Below are 21,114 nucleotides of genomic sequence, written 5' to 3'. Positions count from 1 at the left end.
ACAAAAAGACGTCCAAGAGTCCACCTCCACATCCACGCACACACAAGGTTTACAAAGCACCACATGTCGACTAGAACACCGCACATTTGGGCTACGGTAATACAGTTACTAAAAATACATACATTACAGATAACCCAGCAACAGAGTACAGTAATAATTATGACAGAGAAACATGATAGAGGCCTCTAACATGTGATTGGTTGAAAGCATGGATAGCTCTGGGAACAAAAGAATTGCGGAAACGTGACGTTCTAGCAACCATAGCCCTCAGTCTACCACTCCTGTCAATGCGTCGAGAGTCAAATTCAGGTTTCAGTGGGTGTGTCTCGTCAGCCAAAATTGAGGTCAGTCGGTCAGTCCATCGTCTCTGGCAAACTGATTCAATGGTCTCTTGCTTCCTGCCTACAACAGATCCAGCCTTCTTGACTAGCTTTTCTAGCCTGTCACTATCCTGTTTACTAAGGTTACCCCCCCAGCACACACATGCATATGTCAACACGCTACCAACAGTGGACAGATAGAACATTTGCAGGATGTCATTACGAACAGAGAACGATCTAAGCTTCCTTAGACAGTACATGCGCGTGTGCGCTTTCTTCAAGATTTGGTCAGTGTTGGCATGCCAAGACAGCTTGTTGTCGATCACTACACCTAGGTAGCGATAGCTTTCAACCTGTTCGACTTCAACACCATTCGCGGCATCTTGTCACATTGAAATCTTTGCTGCGCGAAACATTTCCAAGTAAGGGAAACAAATACAAACTAAAAACAACAACAGCAGACTGAATAAAGTTTTGTATTTCCCTTTACTCTAATGATCGAAAATGAGGGGTGGGCGTTTACTAGGTACTGTTCCCTGTGCGCAGAATTTGACCACATTTGAAGTAGGGGGTGGGCGTTTACTCGATACTGGGCGTATACACGGTAGTTTACGGTACATACAAATTAGAGTCAGTTTTTCTACGCGATGTCAGGTTAAAGTCGGTCTGCACCGTACTACTTGCTTCGCCTCGCTTTGAAAAGCTTGACCCCGTAAAAGGGGCCTTTACTCTGTCACACCGCTTAAAAATCCTGACAGAGTTGTTTCCGGAAAACGTCCATTGTATTAATATATCGTCTGTCGACCTGTGCCATAAGTACCAGGTATGCGTGTACTTCATCCACGGTGATGAAATCTAAACCGCGTGTAGTTTGTTGTTGTAAATATCTTCTCTATCACAATCCCCGAATCCCCCCCCTACACACACACACACACACACACACACACACACACACACACACACACACACACACACACACACACACACACACACACAAGCACACGTTTCTGGCAGAATAGCAATATTCTTCTTTATATCCGTTCTTAAAAGATACACTCCAACGTCAACTTTGCAGACTCAGATCATTTGAAAAGGATGAGGGGAGTGATGGTGGCAATTGACGGAGGGTCGGTCTACACGTTTGACAGTGATGTCAAGAACATACAGCCAGACACCGACATCTTTCTTTCACCACCAAGAAGCGGACAAGAAATAAAAATAACACGTCAGAATCAGGTCGACGAACATTACAATTATCTCAGTTTCTGTGAAGTCCAAGTCTGGGGTAACTACAAAAGTTAATTTCTTTTTTCGCTTAAATATCGGTTAAAGTGGGTGTGCGCGCGCGTGCTCGCGTGAGTGTGTGTGTGAGTGTGTGTGTGTGTGTGAGTGTGTGTGTGTGTGTGTGTGAGTGTGTGCGTGCGCGTGCGTGCGTGCGCGTGCGTGCGTGCGTGCGTGTGTGTGTGTGTGAGCGTGCGTGCGTGCGCGTACGTGTGTGTGTATGTGTGTGTGTGTGGGTGGGTGGGTGTGGGTGTGGATGTGGCTTTGTGTGTGTGTGTATGTGTGTGTTTGTATGTGTGTGTGGGGGGTACATATTAAGTTTGGTGAGCTCAATTGTGTGTGTATGTGTGAGTTCAACTGCATCTAAAATATCTAAACGATTACACTTCCTACTCCAAACACACCAACAAAATACAAATAATAGAGAGAAATGACATATAATTAATTCATAAATCGATTGAAACAAACCATACAAGCAAAAAAAAAAAAGGCGGTGCGCTCTACCTGAGGAAAAACAAACACAAATCGAACAAATCAAAACAAATGTTTTTGGTCATTAACTGTTTTGAGACATTCTGTTTTAACCGAGAAGCAACTGATGATTGATTTGTTAAGGCTTCGCATTGAGCTTATAAAAATGCTTTGTGCACAGTCTGTGACGATGAATACTACGGGACCAACTGCACAACCCAATGTGGGAACTGTAAGAACGGAGATCCCTGTGATAAAAGCAGTGGAGAGTGTCCGAATGGCTGTCAGCCAGGATGGTCTCCACAGCAACAGTGTGACCGACGTGAGTATAGTTCTATCTTTCACGCTATATACAACAACAATAACCATAACAACACTTTATTGTCCATTAAAATGTTACATATAAATAGAAAGATTTCTTCGGCACACCCTACAATAAATCACACACACACACACACACACACACACACACACACACACACACACACAAACACACACACACACACACACACACACAAACACAAACACACACAAACACAAACACAAACACCCACACACACATACCACAAGAAAAACAACAAGAATGTTTTGTTTAATGAGAAAGTATTTACTGCCAACTTGTGGAAAGAACAGAAAAAAGAGACGTTTGTGTATTTTTCCTGAGTTCTCCTGAACTTTGTCTTCATTGTCTACAGCATGCAGAACAGGATATCATGGCGACATGTGTAACGACAAATGTGGAAGAGGATGTGCGACACAGCCGTGTCCAAATTATGTCGGCTGCCTTGAATGTGACCCAATCACTGGCGACTGTCATTGTCGGGACGGATGGGGATCAGTTGGAAAATGCAACGGTGAGTAGGTTACTTATACTTCCGCTGTAATGAATACTTATGGGTGGATTCCTGGTGCTAATGTCAATCAAATGTCAAAAAAATTCAGATTATAGTGAATGGAATCTCAAAAATGCGGCAGTCACAAAGAAAGCGCTGGTCTGCTTGTATTCGATACTCAGCAAGCATTAAATCAGGGATCGATGAGAGGTACGGAAGGGGGTCATAGATTGGACATGTATCTTCTATGGACAACCTCCCTTTATGCTTTTTTGTAAGAAAAGTGTATTGGGCAATTCCAGCGTCACTGACGTGGCATTCGCACAAAAAATCAGACATTATTCGCAATAAAAATAATAGTCATGATGCTTTTATTAACTCATATTTGTGCAGAGATTTCCCCAAACATGACAACCTTCCTACCCAAGGTTAAAAATGTTGAGGTAAAAAAAGGTAAGGGTACTTAACTTGAGTTTGAAAAAATGTCACTGACGTAACAAAAATGCTCACCTGCATTTCACTCACTAAGCAAAATTCTAAAATTCCATGAGATTAGCCAACTAAATCATGTGATTTTGTTAGATCATAGTTAAGACATATAATACTTTCTGAAATATGAAAGAAATTGCAAATATCAAATGTATCCTTCCGACTAGCGGTTAATATGTAGCGTCACTGACGTGGCACTTGAGCGTCACTGACGTGGCACGTGTGAATTCAATGTTCAATAGTAATACTATTTTGTTGTTAAAATATAGGTAGTTTTACACGGCCGATTTTAAACTGATTATTGATCTTCTCAGCCATTGTTGGACCACTATACGGCTCTTTGTCCCTCCGTCCGTCTGTCCGTTGGTCTGCCCGTTGGTCCTCCGACACCGTTGCCCATTTAAATAACTTGTGAAATAATGATTTCAATTGCACACTTTGTACATGTATTGATACACATATACACCTCTAGCAAACATATTTAAAGCATTCCGGGTCAAGGTCACTACTCAAGGTCGCCGGTCAAGGTCACTTTTTCTCTCTTGTACACTTCAAACGCCTTGATTTTTCTAAAATATTGCATTCAAACGTGTAGGGAAATCAAGTACACACCCTCAGAAAGATAAATGGCTCCTGATTCTGGCTCGAAAACGTCATTCACACGGTTTTGTTTCGAGCTGTCATTATTTTGACGTTCTCCGCTGTCTTCCCTCCTGGCAATTTTATATATAACTACCGTTATACACTCACGTCAAACAAATGAGTATGTACATTTGACAAGATCCTAAATGTGAACCACACTATTCCACTTTATTTTTGTTGGTGTAAGTCGAGAAGTACAGGGCGGAATAACACGTTAATTCTAAATCTGTACATAACCAAACTCAAACATTGTTAACATCTTTCTCCGCGAACCTAAAGGAAAAGACTATCTCATTTTCTTCATCGCTTATGTAGCCAAAAGATTGCGATGAACCGAACGATGGAGTTAGTAGTGCTGAAACAGCTTTTTCTTGTGTAAATGACATTTTCTTTCAGCACTGCGAACACTTGCAGATTTACTTTTCTGTGCACTCCACTTCGCTCTACACTATTGTTTTTGTCGGCTGTTGGGATCTTTCGTTATTTTCTTTTTTTTTCCTTCAGTTATTTTAGTTTTCATAGAGGGAATAACCAGAAGTCACAAGAAGTAAAATCAGGTTCGAAGAATGTGCGAGGCAAAAATGGGATCATTTAGACTTTAAGGAATGGAGTCACGGCCCTTATTTTGTGGAGGCTGGCATTATCATGGAGGAGATGGGAGGTCTGGTTTTCGCAGTTTAGTCGTTGACTGCTTAACTCGTGATTACGTTTGGGTAATAAGGTTTCTGCATAGTATGTGACAGTAACAGTTCTGTTAGCAGAAAGAATATCGACAGCAACGGGATCTTTGTGGTCGCAAAATACAGCGAATAGCACTGTTTCTGCTTTGAAACCCTTGCTTACAAATGTAGTGCGTCTTGTTATCGTGGTCCAAAACACGCTTTGTTTTGAGTTTTCTGGCAATTATATAGAACGATATCAAAGTATCATTATCAGTGACTACATTCATCACACGTTTGGGTCTACTTGGTTCAAAACGGTTGAGCAGATCGCGTGCAACAGGAACCTGTTTCTTCTTCCGTTTCCCTGTCAGCTTATGAGGCATCCATTTTGCGGCCAGATTTTGAAGCTGAAGATCATTGTGTAGAATTCTATGGACTGTTCTATATGAAAGTTTAAGTCTTGCACGATATACTCGTATGCACACTTTTTAATCGTAGTTCTTAATTTTGATACAGCGACTACATTAGTCTCGTTTGCAGAGCTGTTCGGACGTCTTGTTTGCGATTCAGAGTTGTTCCCTTTTCCCCCAGTTTTGATTTCCCTTTTCTTTTGTCAGATTGTAAATTATTAAGCAGCTTTGATTCATCTACCTTTCTTCATCTTTGTAGAAATGTCCTTTGTGTCATTACCTAGCTACACTCTTTCACAGAAGAGGAGTTGTTCATGGTGCTGGACAAAAGACCCGTTTTGAAGCATAACCCAAAAGTGACGTATTTGATTCCTCGTCATTTATGACGTAGCAACCTAATGGCGTCATATCTGAGAGGTAAACCAGTTAAATGTTTGGCCTTTCAAATGATATATTACTTTTGATGATCAGTTACCTGAAACATTTATAATAGTGTTTTGATCATTGTGTTTGGATCATAACTCGTACAAATCTCTCGGTTTAACTGCATTTTTTCTTTTCTTTTCTTTCTTTATTTGGTGTTTAACGTCGTTTTCAACCACGAAGGTTATATCGCGACGGGGGAAGGGGGGAGATGGGATAGAGCCACTTGTCAATTGTTTCTTGTTCACAAAAGCACTAATCAAAAATTTGCTCCAGGGGCTTGCAACGTAGTACAATATATTACCTTACTGTGAGAATGCAAGTTTCCAGTACAAAGGACTTAACATTTCTTACATACTGCTTGACTAAAATCTTTACAAAAATTGACTAAAATCTATGCAAGAAACACTTAACAAGGGTAAAAGGAGAAACATAATCTGTTTGTCGCCTCTTACGACATGCTGGGGAGCATCGGGTAAATTCTTTCTCGTCCCAACCAATATGGGACTCCCCCTAACCCGCGGTTTTTTTAACTGCACTAAAAAGTAAAAAATAAAGGACAAATGATCTCGTGTTTGTGCTCAGCTTTCTCCAGTCACAACTGTGTTAACCTTAGTTCGAACATGTAACAAAAAATCACAAGAAAATTGGTTAAAATCTACCAGTAACAAGTACACATGGTTCCAAAGTGCCATAGACGTCATAAAACAGTGCCACGTCAGTGACGCACTTTGTACACAACAAACTGGGGACAAACAAACACAAATTACATGGTTCAACTCCTCCATTTAAAAGCTAAGAAAACTCGAAAAAAGAAATAAATCAACCAATCGGTTCATCGCCACAACAAAAAATTCTACCCAAAACGTCACTGACGTGGCACCATTTTGGGGTGCAAAATGTGTTGAATATATCTCAAAAAGTATTATCAATTAATATTTGAAAAACAGATCCAACGATAGTTTTAGACTTCTGTAGCAACTATTTCCGAAACCAAAACAATAAAAACTAGCACACGCGATGACATTCTTACAAGTTGTCATAAAATGACTTCACGCGGCGCGATCCCAAATGACATCAAAACAAAATGGCGGAATGCAAGGGGAGTTAATTAGAGGCAAGCGATGAATGGTATGAGTAACTATAAACATCTCTTGTGGCATGTGTACTGTGAAAAAGCCGTCAATTCCATTTTGAATTTCAGGCTTAGGTGAGCATTTTTTTTGGAATTGCCCTATTGCCATTTTCATATAGAATGAAAGCTTGGAAATATACTGGGCATACAGACACAATTTCAACCGCCCATGACAAGATCGCCCATAGTTATCTCCATTTTTACATCAAGAAAAAGTAATGACTGAAGGTTTTACAGAATTCTACTTTTGATATTAAGTCAGACAGTTATTTCATGAAAGTACTGCGTTTAATGATTAATCGTGACATCACAAACATGTACGTACATAATAAGTGAGCGGTGTTGTTAACCCGTGATTTGTAAAAATGTAAAAATTGTTACAAATCACGGGGCGCGCCCCGCGATTTGTAAAAATATTTTTACAAATCGCATTTGTAAAAAAATTGTTACAAATCGCGGGGCGCGCCCCGTGATTTGTAAAAATTTTTACAAATCACGTTTTTGCGCCCGATATTTTCAATCAATCAATCAATCAAAATGAAGCTTATATAGCGCGTATTCCGTGGGTACAGTTCTAAGCGCTCGTCAAAGAGTTGTTAACATAGGACTAACAAAGAAACTAACATCTTCAGACGGACACGAACCCTATCACACACTAGCAAACCCTGGTAAACATAGAACAAACAACTGTTTAACAACGATGTACACATCAATAGCTAGGTCCAAACAAAATAATATTAAGCACAAAGAAAACACCTCTCACAGAGCACAGCACAAGAATGTAACACATCACGTCGAGCATGAAAGTCGCAGCCAGCTACGGGAAGAACTGAGTCTTCAACCTACTCTTGAACGCGTCAAGAGAGGGGCTCTGACGAAGCTCAAGCGGCAGGGAGTTCCAGACGGACGGGCCCGCGGAGGGGAATGCACGCTGACCAGCAGATGCGAGTTTCGAGCGAGGGATGTGGAGGCGGAGAGGGTCAGCAGCAGAACGAAGGGGACGGTCGGAGGGCTGGGTGTACAGGTCCAGGGAAGATTGAAGGTACTCGGGAGCAGAGTCGTTGAGACACTTGTAGACCAGAGTGGACAGTTTGTAGGAGATTCGGGTGTTGACAGGGAGCCAGTGCAAGGAGCGAAGTAGGGGGGTGATGTGGTCTCGCTTCGTCTTCCTCAACGTCAGCCTGGCAGCGGCGTTCTGGACTCGTTGTAGGCCATGAATGGATGAGGCGGGGAGGCCGGCCAGAAGGGAGTTGCAGTAGTCCAGACGACTGAAGATGAGGGAGACAACCAGCTTGACACAGGCGTCGTGGGTGAGGTAGCGACGGATGGAGGCGATGCGTCGTAGGTGGAAAAAGCAGGTCTTGATGATGAAGGAGATGTGTGTCTGCATGGAGAGAGTGGAGTCGAGAAAGACGCCAAGGCTCTTGACAGCAGGGGAGAATGGAACAGTCGCGTCATCAGCTCACTGGATGATGAGGCGTTGACGATGCGGTCGTGGAAGTGCTCGACCTTGGCAGCAGTGATGGCTTGGCAGCAGTGATGGCTTGCGTGACTCAAAGCACCGCATCCCTGAGAATCTGGTGGTGAACCTCCAGGCCAGAGTGTCGCCATGCACGCTCCGCTCGCCGTCTCTCGATCTTGGCGGCTGTGATGTCCTCAGAGAACCAGGGAGCCGGCTGTCGCTCAGAGACTGCGCATAGGGATGGCGGGGCGTGTTTGTCGAGGAGCTGGCGCAGAGTCAAGCTGAAGAAATGGGCGGGGTCAGAGGACGGGTCTCGCTGGGCAAGCAGCAGGGCAGCTTCGTCTCCAAAAGCATCTGTCTCAATGTCTCGTAGCTTGCGACGTGTGACCATCTTCCGCTTCTGTGCTGGCTTGGTGATGTTGACGAGGAAGTTGATGGCAGTGTGGTCGGAGACAAGATGGTGGTTGGCGACGAGGCTGGAGACCAGATTGTCCGAGGGTCGAGTGACAATCCAATCCAGGATGTGGCCACGGGAGTGGGAGGGAAAAGGAACGACCTGGTCCACACTGTAGCTGTCCAACAGCGCACGGGCCCGCTTGGTGTCAGCATTGGCAGGGCAGTCCCAGTGGATGTTAAAGTCACCGAGGACGATGGCGCTATGGGACGTCACGTTGTAGTGGTCGAGGGCTTGGGAGAACTCGTCGAAGAAAGTAGAGTCCTTCAGCTTGTTCTTGGTGTTAGGGGTGTTAGGGGGAGGGCGATATATACACAGGAAGGTGAGGGTGGTGGTGGTGGCGACCGTCATCTCCACAGCTTCGAAGGTGGTGTGGGGGAAGGGGAGGCTGTCCGAGGAGGACGCTGCAGCATGCATGTGGTCCTTGTAGACGACGGCGATGCCTCCACCACGCCCAGCCGGGCGGGGGAAGGAGACTGTCTTGTACCCTGCTGGGGTCAGCTGCTTGATCTTGGGGTCATCCCCAGGTTGCAGCCACGTCTCGGTGATGAACAGGGCGTCTAACTTGTTTTCTATAATGTAGTGTGGAGAAAAGCGACTACATGAATATTTTTTTTGTCTTTTCTCCATATGCAATTTTCTTCTTAAAGTTTATAGAGTGAAGAAGAAGAGAAAGCGTAGAGAGCAGAATATATTATCTAAGTTAGTATTGAAACTGTTTGGAATTAAGATTCACACTCTAAAATCATATTTGTTCTTTCCCCTAGTAAATTGTTCGGAGATAGGAATGATATAGTACTTTTCTATTGTTCTCTTGCGGTAGAATTAATTGGTTAATTGGTTTTGACACGATGGCGCCGGCTTGACTGACGGGATATGAACCCTAGGTCACAAACTCGCTACGGCTTAGTTTTGAGCACGTGGACCGCCCGCGAAAGCATTGTTTTTCGACATCCGACTCTCACCTTTCCCCCCCCCCCAACTCTCCTTTCCAGATTGACCTGATTCTTTATTTCTAATACAGGTCTATGATAATACTTGTTACACACAGACGAACACACATACATAGACACACATACACATACAGACACACTCTCTCTACTCTCTCTCTCTTTTCTTTTCTGTAGCTTTTATATCATTCTTTCTTTTACCCATGTATTCAATATAAACATGTAGTCTGTATTCATTTGTTTAGTAGAATGTAGATTTTATGTTTATCATCTACATATGAGAAGCCTGTTGAATATACACTGTGTTTGACTGTGGTTAACTTGTAACTGCATACATTTTTGGTGTGACATGACTATTTTGCGAGATAATAGTCAGAGGTTTTGCACTTTGTTCACAGTGTTGATAACCAATGAGTGTTTGGTATCAAATGATGCGTCGTAGAATCTCCATTTTATTGATGTATATCTTTATAGCGTTTTTGATGTAGTTTTCTTAGTACAGGAGTTTTTGTGTATGTTTGAGGGGTTTTAACTGTAGCTTGTATGGAGACTGATAGCAGCCTCGAAACTCTCCCCCCTCCCTCCCCATTTTGTTATGTGATCCCAGTGCGACGTTTTCATTGGTTCCTTAGCTGTGACGTCAGGGACAGTCATGGAAGGTATATAAGCTGCTAGTTTTCAAGGTTCGGCGGGAGTCTTGGCAACCAACCTGGCTTAAGTGTCTAAATGGTATACCGGACTTCCCACTTAGAGTTACAGCATTGCTTCTGTGCCTGTGGAAAAGGTTGTGGGAGGCAACCTTAGTACCGAACGGTTGTGGGAAGTTCCCAACCTAGTACAAAGTATTTGTTGTTATCTCTAAAACTGTCCTCCGGAGTTTTGGCAACCAACCTGGCTTAAGTGTCTAAATGGTATACCGGACTCCGCCCTGTGGACTGAACTGACAGGGTTAAAAACAAACGTTCCGCAGTCCCAGGTTACCATACGGCGAGTAAAGTGGCGTCGCTTTACTCTTTTACTTTATTTTTACTCAGGCCCCGAACCTCTGCCAAAATTTTCAGCCATTTTAGGACATAGGATATTGCTTTCAGTAGCGTATTTTGCTAAGGGTACCTACGGGTCATGCCCAATTTTTCAGCCATTTTAGGACTTAACATATTTTTCGAGTAGTAGGAAAATTACAGGAATAGAGTGAACCAATGTACAGATATATTTTCTGAAAAGAACAAACGCCTTGTATTGAGTTGTTTTTATGATTTGTTTTGATTCAATACAATTTTGAACTTTACCTGCCTCTTCTTGAGTTTATATTCTGTGTGTCTGTTTGTCCTGTCGTGTGATTGCCATCCTGACAAATGACCTTCAAACACGTATAACATCTAAGACACAGACACAGACAGTTAGAGTTAATGTGAAGCTAAGACCGCTCGGCTTTACAAATGGTGTCAGAAGTGGGATAAAGATTGGTTCATTGTAGGTTTTGGTAGCTTTTTATTTATTTTTACTTAGAAAGAGAAGATCCCTTCCCATCCCTTTGTTTTTATTTTATTTTTCTCGGTCACTCAGCCAGTGACTGTTTATTTTTCTGGACTGCTGCGAAGCAAGATGTCTGACCTTGGTTCACAAGAAGACCTGCGGGCGTCAGGCGGTACTGACGACAAGGGTCGTCGCCTGCCTCCGTTGGACAGCGGGATCGAACTGACTGGCAGGGCTGTACCACAACAGACGCTTGCCTCGGCGAAGGATGACCGTCACAGCAGGGCGTTCGACCGGACTCGCAGAGACGAGGAGATCGCTTGGGGCAGCAGAACGGGACTCCTCGCCGATGACTGGGTGGAGGCCGAGACGCTTCTCGCCGGAGCTACTGGGCAAGGATCGCCGATGAGAGAACAGGGTGGCCAACTCCCTGGTTACCCATTCTCTCGACGAGGGGACAGCTCGTCGCATCACTTCGCTTTACCGACGGGACAACTGGACAGACTACACATCTCATCGACGGATGGAGAGGATCGTCCCTCTCATCGTCTCCTTTCGCCAATACGGGCGCGGGGAAGCGAGCTCCTTGACTATGATTCTCCTCAACGCCAGGGGGAGTCACTTCATCGTTTCGCTTCGCCCACAGGACGGGAGACTAGGAGCACAGGCCCTGATCGCCCTCACAAAGACGTTTCTTCACATCATTGGGCTTCGCCGACACGTCATTACATCGATCGACCAACGAGGGATTGGGGTGGCCAGAATCTTGGCTACCCACATCATCTGCGGGAGACAGCTCCGGTGGAGCGAAGCACCAACAGAAAACCACCTAACTTCGACGGAAAGTCAAGCTTCGGGGACTTCCGGGTCCAATTTGAGATCGTGGCAAAAATGAACGGTTGGTCACAAGGGAGATGTGCGATGGAGATGGCTGCATCTCTCAGGGACCAAGCCGTTTCCGTGTTGACGCTACTTGACCCTGACATGAGGGGAGACTACAGAGCTCTGGTCGACGCACTCGAATCAAGATTTGAACCACGTCATCAGACAGAAATGCATAGAGCGTCGCTCCGCAACAGAACCCACAAAAGAGGCGAGTCCTTGTCGGCGTTGGCCCTGGACCTGAAGGGGATGACCAGGAGAGCTTACCCCACCGCCAGAGGCGAGCTCTGGGAACAGTTGACTGTGACAAGCTTTCTGGATAGCTTGGCCGACGGCGACATGGAGTGGGCCGTTCTTCAAGGAAGGCCGACTACGGTAGAAGAGGCGGTCACTCTGGCGACTCAGTTTGAGTCATTCAAGAAAGCTCGGTCCAGACGGCGAGCAAAAGACGAACCAGAGCTCTATCTTGTACAAGAGAAGACAAACGCCAAGGATAATACTACGAAAGACAAAGACAACAGACGCAAATGCTATTTCTGTAACAGCCCTCTGCACCTGATCGAGAATTGTGCCGAACGGATCGAAGGACTGAGGAGAACACAACCGCAAGCACAGGGACGTAACCGGAAGTCGGGAAACGAGCAGTAGTCGACACCGGAGGTCACGTGTCGGCTGGAGAAGAAGAAGAAGACGAACGACCTGACACTGAAACATTCGACCAAAAGGAGAAGGGCGGCCCATATGTAGCAGTAGAAATAGGACAAGACAAGTTAATTGCACTAATAGATACGGGGGCCTCGATATCCATCATGCATCCAGACGTCTATGACCGGCTACCAGAGAACAACAAGCCAAGTCTTCGACCAGTCCAACTGCACCTGACTGTAGCAAACGGGCAACTGGTCTCAGTGAAGGGTCAAGCTGACTTCAAAATTAAAGTCGCAGGGAGCCACATCGTCATCCACAGGTTCATGGTGGCTCCAATGAACGTACAATTGATCATCGGGTATGACTTCCTCACCCGCTTCAACTGTATCCTCGACGCCAGGAAGAAAAACATCGAACTAGCAATCGATACGACGGATGACGAGTGGGACCAATATCATGATGCAGTCTGCAAAATCCAAGCAGCCGAAGATGTAATGGTGCCGGCGGGGACAGAAATGATCGTGGAGGGCGATTGTAAGACAGACCCGAGCGACGAACCTTTGATTCTGGAGGCCGACAGAGGCCTGGCTTTTCGCCAGGGACTGCTGATTGCCAGGTCGCTGGTGCCATGGGGAGAACGCGTTCCAATCCGCGTTGCCAACCTTTCTCACGAAGACCAGCTGCTGAGGAAGGGCACGACGCTTGGGGTGTGCGAGACGGCCCTGAACGTGATGGAACCGAGCAAAAACGGCAGCCCTGTACCTGCATATTTGCGGAGTGTATCCGTCCAGCCTCCCTCGAGTGACGTTACAGATCTGTCGCCGGCACTACAAACGTTATTCAAAGACAGCACGGGGGAGATAAATGCGGAGCAAGAAGCGAAACTACTGCGGTTTTTGCAGGACAACAGGAAAGCCTTCGTTGAGAATAAAGAAGATTTAGGGAGGACAGGCCTTGTTAGACACCGGATCTTCACGGGCGAGGCTGCACCAATCAAGCAGGCACCCCGTCGATTCCCGCGGGCCAAGAAAGCTGCCGCAGAAGAAGAGATCAAGAGAATGCTGAGACTGGGAGTCATCGAACCGTCTTGCAGCCCTTGGGCATCACCTGTGGTCCTGGTTGGAAAGAAGGACGGTTCCCTGCGGTTTTGCATAGATTACAGACGTCTCAACGCAGTCACGAGAAAAGACTCTTTTCCGTTGCCGCGGATCGACGATACCCTGGACGCTCTTGAAGGTTCCTGTTGGTTCTCTACTCTCGATCTGGCAAGCGGCTACTGGCAGGTGGAGATGGATCCGGAGAACTCAGAGAAGACGGCCTTCGTCACCCATGGAGGGCTGTGGCAGTTCACCGTGCTTCCCATGGGTTTGTCGAATTCTGGAGCCACATTCCAGCGGTTAATGGAAATGGTTTTCAAGGGCTTGGACCAAGTAGCTGTGCTCATCTACTTAGACGATCTGATAGTCCATGCTCGAGACTTCCAAGGTCACTTGGACAACCTGCAGAAGGTCCTCAACCGACTACAAGACGTTGGGCTAAAGCTGTCGCCGAAAAAATGTCGTCTCTTCAGGAAGGAGGTCGAATTTTTGGGGCATGTTGTCTCCAACGAAGGCGTGAAGACGGATCTGAAAAAAACAGAAGCCGTACAGAATTGGCCGACTCCTAAGACGGTGACAGACGTCAGAAGCTTCCTGGGGCTTTGCAGCTATTACCGAAGATTCGTCCGCGGTTTTGCTGACATCGCGAGGCCTCTTCATCGACTGACAGAAAAGAAAGCTACTTTTCAGTGGACAGAAGAGTGTCAAACTGCGAAAGACACTCTGGTCCAAGCTTTAACTACGGCTCCGATACTGGCATACCCCAAAGAAGAAGGGCCTTTTGTCATCGACACAGACGCGTCAGGCGCAGCGATCGGCGCTGTCCTATCACAGGTCCAAGACGGCGAAGAAAAAGTGATCTTGTTCTATAGCCGAGGGCTATCGGCGCAGGAAAAGAATTACTGCGTAACAAGACGGGAGCTGTTGGCGGTGGTGGACTCAGTAAAACACTGTCACCATTTTCTGTACGGGGCGCATTTCAAAGTTAGGACAGATCATGGCGCTTTGAGATGGCTGTTGTCGTTCAAGAACCCAGAGGGACAGCTTGCCCGATGGCTAGAGCTGCTGGGCACCTATGACTTCAACATTGAACACAGACCAGGCAAGAAGCACACCAACGCAGATGCCCTGTCTCGACGCCCGTGTCACCAGGAAGACTGCAACCATTGCGAGAGAAAGGAAAAGCAGGAAGAACAGACGGCATTTCTGCGGGCAGTGCATGACGTCAGACAACCTTCAGGCAACAGAAAAGGGGCACGTGACCAACAGCGGGAGAAGCCTGCAGACCGAAATGATTGCTGGCTACAGACCGTGACGGAGGCTGAGCTCTGCGGAATGCAGGATGAAGACGAAGTTATGAAAACGGTCAAAACCTGGAAGACGGCCGGCCGACGACCACCATGGGCCGCTGTGAAGAACCAGGCGGCCGAGATGCGCATCTACTGGACGCAGTGGGCGCGGCTCGACATAAAAGACGGGTTGCTGGTACGATGGCTGCCGTCAGAGTCACATCCAGTTCGTCAGTATCAAGTGTTAGCGCCACACGAAATCAGACGCAAGGTCTTCGATCAGCTTCATCATACCAGACTGGGAGGACATCAGGGAATCAAGAGGACAGCTGCCCTCGTTCAGCATCGCTTCTGGTGGCCACAACAAAAAAACGACATTGAAAGGTGGTGCCAAGTTTGCGAACAATGCCAGTTTCGAAAGCAAAGAAGTGGACCAGCCAGAACCCCTCTTCAACAAGACATTGCAGCTGAACCTTTTGGTCGCATTGCCATGGACATCCTCAGCTTCCCAACGACTACGGAGAACGGTAACACATGTGTGCTGGTGGTCAGTGATTACTTCACCAAGTGGAGTCAAGCTTATGCTCTGGCCGACCACCAGGCCTACACGGTAGCCGATGTCTTGGTCACGCGATTCTTCTTGATATTCGGCATACCTAGAGTCATCCACACCGACCAGGGGCCCGAATTCCAATCAGAACTGTTTCTGCGATTGTGCGACCTGCTGGAGGCGAAGAAAACGAGGACGTCACCATATCGCCCACAGTCTGACGGTCAGGTTGAAAGACTCAACCGTACGCTGATAGATATGCTGTCAAAGTTTTGCGATGATCACAAGGAAGACTGGGACCATCACTTGCCTTACATTCTTTGCTCGTACAACTCCACGAGGCACGACAGTACAGGCTGCAGCCCGAACCTGCTGATGATGGGTCGTGAGATCACCCTGCCTATCGACCTCATGTACGGGACAGAGCCAGCCACTCCAACTCATCTTTGCCCTGTTGAGTATGTCGAATGGGTGAGACAAACGACGGCGGCCAGCTTCGACTTTGCCCGAGAACATCTTAAAAAAGCGGCAGAGAGGCAGAAAAGGAACTATGACAAAGGCGCAAGGGAGAGACTTTTTGAGAGAGGTCAATGGGTGCTCAGATTTTATCCCCCAAATCTGAACAAAAACAAACTGAACTCAAGATATGTCGGTCCCTACCTGGTGCTGGGCAAGACAAGTGAGGTCAACTATGAGATTCAGTCAAGCAAGGACGCCACATCTCTCGTCGTGCATGTTGACCACTTGAAGCCGTTCTACACAGAGAACCCGCCCATAAGCTGGATCTGCAATGATGTGGAGAATCAAAAGGGGACCCAGACAGAGCCTGATGTGGGGATGGATCAGGAAATGACGAGTGTCGAGACAGACAACAGTCACAGAGAGATGCAGATGACAACAGGGGCGACAACGAAGCTACGGCGAACCAGCAGGACTCGTCGTCCGCCTGATAGACTGAGATTTGACCATTAGAGGAGATTGAGGGGTTCACGATGAGTCAGCAGCGTCCGGCCGGAGCTGATGAAACATTTGGTTTTTTTCTTGTTGCAACAACTTACTACAGAAGAGTCATATACACTCTGCCATGGGTGTAGTCCTACAACCTGCGGGGAATTGGATTGGGAACCGTCTTGACCTGGTGTCGCATTAGGTGGCACTGGCGGGTATGGTACAGAAGACCTACCAGAGGGCAGGCAAGGCAAGCATAACCGAAAGAGCGGTTTGAGCGGCGTGTGCTGGACCTATGCGGCCACATAGGTCGGGTGGGCTGATCAACTGGAGAGCTAAGTGCATCCAGCAGCGAGGGAGCCTGAGAGATGGACTTCTCGGAAGGGGACTTAGATTACAACGAGGGGTCCCGAAGACACGCATCGGTCACCAATCCATGAACTTATTGCAGAAACCGAGAAGGTTGTCAAAGAGAAGAACACAGAACCTCAAATCTCTTCGAAAATCATTATCAGAATCTACGGTGGCAGTCAACGACACCACTACCTTCGTCCCGGTGAAGACACTGCGGTCGACCTGGGATGCCAGCTGCGTCTCGGCGTTAAACGGTGCTCCAGCTGGGGGTCGTCCGAGGGCGGATGTTTCACCGAGGTCGACGCCTTGGCAGTGACAGAAGAGACGGAGGTAGCTGTCTGGCGCCGCGAGGACGCGCCAGCCGATGTTGATGTCGTTGCTGTGACGGAGGTAGCTGTCTGGCGCCGCGAGGACGCGCCAGCCGATGTTGACGTCGTTGCTGTGACGGAGGTAGCTGTCTGGCGCCGCGAGGACGCGCCAGCCGATGTCGACGCCGATGCTGTGACGAGATGACGTCAGAGTGACGTAACATCATCGTCGTCAGCGCCGCATCCGTGATGTCGCCGCACCTCCAACAACGATGACGTCAACGATCGAAGGTTTTATTATTTTAAGCGCCAAAGACGTTGCTTTAATCGATTTCAAGAGTCAATAGATTGTTTTCAAAAGAAGGAGAAAGACAGATGTTAGAGGAGTTACCGCGTTGTGTGTGTGCGATTCAAAGACTGCTACGATGGGGACGGACAACAGATGCGGTGTTCATGTACACTTACGACTGGTAAGAGTATACATTTTGTCTTTTTATTCTATAAAAGGTTTCTCGTACTTGCTGAAATGGCGAACATGAATACGTTTGAGAAATCTGGTTTTGTTGGTTGTTATTTCTTTTGAATGTTGCTGGGAATTTCGTTTACACATGTTTTTGATTTCAATGCTGAGTAACCATGGCGAAGTAAATCGGTGTGTGGTTGTTTTTTTTAAATGGAACAGAAGACTAGAGTGGAAAGTCTAACGTTCTTTTATAACAATTTTGTGTCACTATAACAGTATTTTTGTTCTCGATGTTTTTACTGTAACCTGTAAAATACATCACTTATTTCATTGGGAAGGTCGCGAAGAATCCAAATTATTTCGACGGTTTTTTTAAACTTCCCTCCTTTTGGTGTCGGCGTAAGAAGCAATAATCGCATTATTTTAATATTTTTGTGTAACAATATATTTTTTTCTTTTTCTGTTTGTAAATTATTATGATAATAGAACTGAGAGGCTGAGAGAGGTGTTTTTATTTGGTTTGGGCCAAATTCATTTTTTATTTTGAGTTGGAATCCAATAAGAACGAACAAAGTTTGTTGGTTCGGCGTTACTAATGGTGTTTCTAACGCAAATCTTATCCTTCCGCTCGGTTTTTTTTACATTTGGTGTCAGAAGCAAAAGAAAGAAGGAGGATATTGGTGTTTCACTGGTTTTCTGTAAATATGATTTTTTGCTTTTTGTAAAAGAATGAGTACTTTTCTGCTTTGAGAAGTTTCAATACCCTCGGTCATTTTCAGTTTGAGGGCAAACTGTTTTTGTGGAGGGGGGCATTGTGGAGAAAAGCGACTACATGAATATTTTTTTTGTCTTTTCTCCATATGCAATTTTCTTCTTAAAGTTTATAGAGTGAAGAAGAAGAGAAAGCGTAGAGAGCAGAATATATTATCTAAGTTAGTATTGAAACTGTTTGGAATTAAGATTCACACTCTAAAATCATATTTGTTCTTTCCCCTAGTAAATTGTTCGGAGATAGGAATGATATAGTACTTTTCTATTGTTCTCTTGCGGTAGAATTAATTGGTTAATTGGTTTTGACACGATGGCGCCGGCTTGACTGACGGGATATGAACCCTAGGTCACAAACTCGCTACGGCTTAGTTTTGAGCACGTGGACCGCCCGCGAAAGCATTGTTTTTCGACATCCGACTCTCACCTTTCCCCCCCCCCCAACTCTCCTTTCCAGATTGACCTGATTCTTTATTTCTAATACAGGTCTATGATAATACTTGTTACACACAGACGAACACACATACATAGACACACATACACATACAGACACACTCTCTCTACTCTCTCTCTCTTTTCTTTTCTGTAGCTTTTATATCATTCTTTCTTTTACCCATGTATTCAATATAAACATGTAGTCTGTATTCATTTGTTTAGTAGAATGTAGATTTTATGTTTATCATCTACATATGAGAAGCCTGTTGAATATACACTGTGTTTGACTGTGGTTAACTTGTAACTGCATACATTTTTGGTGTGACATGACTATTTTGCGAGATAATAGTCAGAGGTTTTGCACTTTGTTCACAGTGTTGATAACCAATGAGTGTTTGGTATCAAATGATGCGTCGTAGAATCTCCATTTTATTGATGTATATCTTTATAGCGTTTTTGATGTAGTTTTCTTAGTACAGGAGTTTTTGTGTATGTTTGAGGGGTTTTAACTGTAGCTTGTATGGAGACTGATAGCAGCCTCGAAACTCTCCCCCCTCCCTCCCCATTTTGTTATGTGATCCCAGTGCGACGTTTTCATTGGTTCCTTAGCTGTGACGTCAGGGACAGTCATGGAAGGTATATAAGCTGCTAGTTTTCAAGGTTCGGCGGGAGTCTTGGCAACCAACCTGGCTTAAGTGTCTAAATGGTATACCGGACTTCCCACTTAGAGTTACAGCATTGCTTCTGTGCCTGTGGAAAAGGTTGTGGGAGGCAACCTTAGTACCGAACGGTTGTGGGAAGTTCCCAACCTAGTACAAAGTATTTGTTGTTATCTCTAAAACTGTCCTCCGGAGTTTTGGCAACCAACCTGGCTTAAGTGTCTAAATGGTATACCGGACTCCGCCCTGTGGACTGAACTGACAGGGTTAAAAACAAACGTTCCGCAGTCCCAGGTTACCATACGGCGAGTAAAGTGGCGTCGCTTTACTCTTTTACTTTATTTTTACTCAGGCCCCGAACCTCTGCCAAAATTTTCAGCCATTTTAGGACATAGGATATTGCTTTCAGTAGCGTATTTTGCTAAGGGTACCTACGGGTCATGCCCAATTTTTCAGCCATTTTAGGACTTAACATATTTTTCGAGTAGTAGGAAAATTACAGGAATAGAGTGAACCAATGTACAGATATATTTTCTGAAAAGAACAAACGCCTTGTATTGAGTTGTTTTTATGATTTGTTTTGATTCAATACAATTTTGAACTTTACCTGCCTCTTCTTGAGTTTATATTCTGTGTGTCTGTTTGTCCTGTCGTGTGATTGCCATCCTGACAAATGACCTTCAAACACGTATAACATCTAAGACACAGACACAGACAGTTAGAGTTAACGTGAAGCTAAGACCGCTCGGCTTTACAGTAGTCTGCTATCAGATCTGCTTTGCCTTCTGGATTTACTGACTGGGAGTTGAGGAGGCAGAGGTGTAGGGTGTTTTTGGAATGAGTGAGTGGGTGGTGATGTGGGGTGGACGGGTGCTGGGGAGGGGTTGTGGGAGAAAGGGGAGGGGTGGGGAGGTGAGGGAGAGGGGTGATGGGAGGATGGGGAGGGGTGGTGAGAGAAAGGGGAGGGGTGATGGGAGGATCGGGAGGGGTGGTGGGAGAATGGGGAGGGATAGAAGGAAGCAGGGAAAGGGTGGGGGGATGCTGGGGAGGGGTAGTGGTACATTGGGTGGGGGTGGTGGGCGTGAGAGAAGTGGAGGTGGGAGAAGGGTTGAGGGCAGCAAGTTGCTGTGCGGTTCGAAGACGCTGCGAGCGGCCGGCGCGACAGCCCCTTACGGTTGGTGGTCTCAGCAGGATTCCCAGCTCTTTGAGATGGAGGTATAGAGGCCGTGGCAGGCGCAGTCTAGCAGCGTCGGTGGGACGGTAGTTGAGGGGGGAACCTATCGCCATAGTGAGAGAGAGGAGTGGAAAGAGAGAGAGAGAGAGAGAGAGAGAGAGAGAGAGAGAGAGAGAGAGAGAGAGAGAGAGAGAGAGAGAGAGAGAGAGAGAGAGAGAAAGAGAGCTCACGCAATTTATGACACCTAAGAATGTACTCTGAGGGTACATCTCGGGAGACAATCCCCTACCTATTGTATAAGCGGGCAGAACAGTGGAAAAAGGGCCAACTCACTCTGTGACTCAACGCACGCAGGCGCCGGTCAGTGTAGACAAAAACGAAATCCCTTGACTTTTGGGGTAGCGCGACTCTGTTAATTTTTTTTTCTTTTTTTTTCTCATTACTAGGATGTCCAGTTGGGAAATTCCGGTTGCTTCCTCCAGTGAAAAGCTAGCAGTGACAGAGTCGCACTACCCCAAAGTCAAGGGATCT

At 46.0% G+C, this 21,114-nt stretch overlaps 1 protein-coding gene and 1 long non-coding RNA gene across 2 annotated transcripts in view; both read left to right on the top strand.

Annotated features, from left to right (window-relative positions):
- LOC138954551 (uncharacterized) overlaps positions 1 to 1,599 on the top strand; it is a 29,447-nt gene extending 27,848 nt beyond the window's left edge. Inside the window, exon 3 of the long non-coding RNA XR_011451889.1 lies at positions 1,396 to 1,599. This is a non-coding gene — a long non-coding RNA (uncharacterized lncRNA). The remainder of the gene's footprint in view (positions 1 to 1,395) is intronic.
- Positions 1,600 to 1,857: 258 nt separating this feature from the next.
- Positions 1,858 to 21,114, top strand: part of LOC138954546 (multiple epidermal growth factor-like domains protein 11) — a 27,201-nt gene continuing 7,944 nt past the window's right edge. Inside the window, exons 1-3 of the mRNA XM_070326363.1 lie at positions 1,858 to 1,867; positions 2,254 to 2,394; positions 2,768 to 2,926. Coding sequence (XP_070182464.1) covers positions 1,858 to 1,867; positions 2,254 to 2,394; positions 2,768 to 2,926 — 310 coding nt within the window. The remainder of the gene's footprint in view (positions 1,868 to 2,253; positions 2,395 to 2,767; positions 2,927 to 21,114) is intronic.

Source organism: Littorina saxatilis, unplaced genomic scaffold (assembly GCF_037325665.1).
Source record: "Littorina saxatilis isolate snail1 unplaced genomic scaffold, US_GU_Lsax_2.0 scaffold_187, whole genome shotgun sequence".
NCBI classification, from domain to species: domain Eukaryota; kingdom Metazoa; phylum Mollusca; class Gastropoda; order Littorinimorpha; family Littorinidae; genus Littorina; species Littorina saxatilis.
Note: the sequence above shows the minus strand (reverse complement) of the source record. Positions and strands in the feature narration are given on the sequence as shown.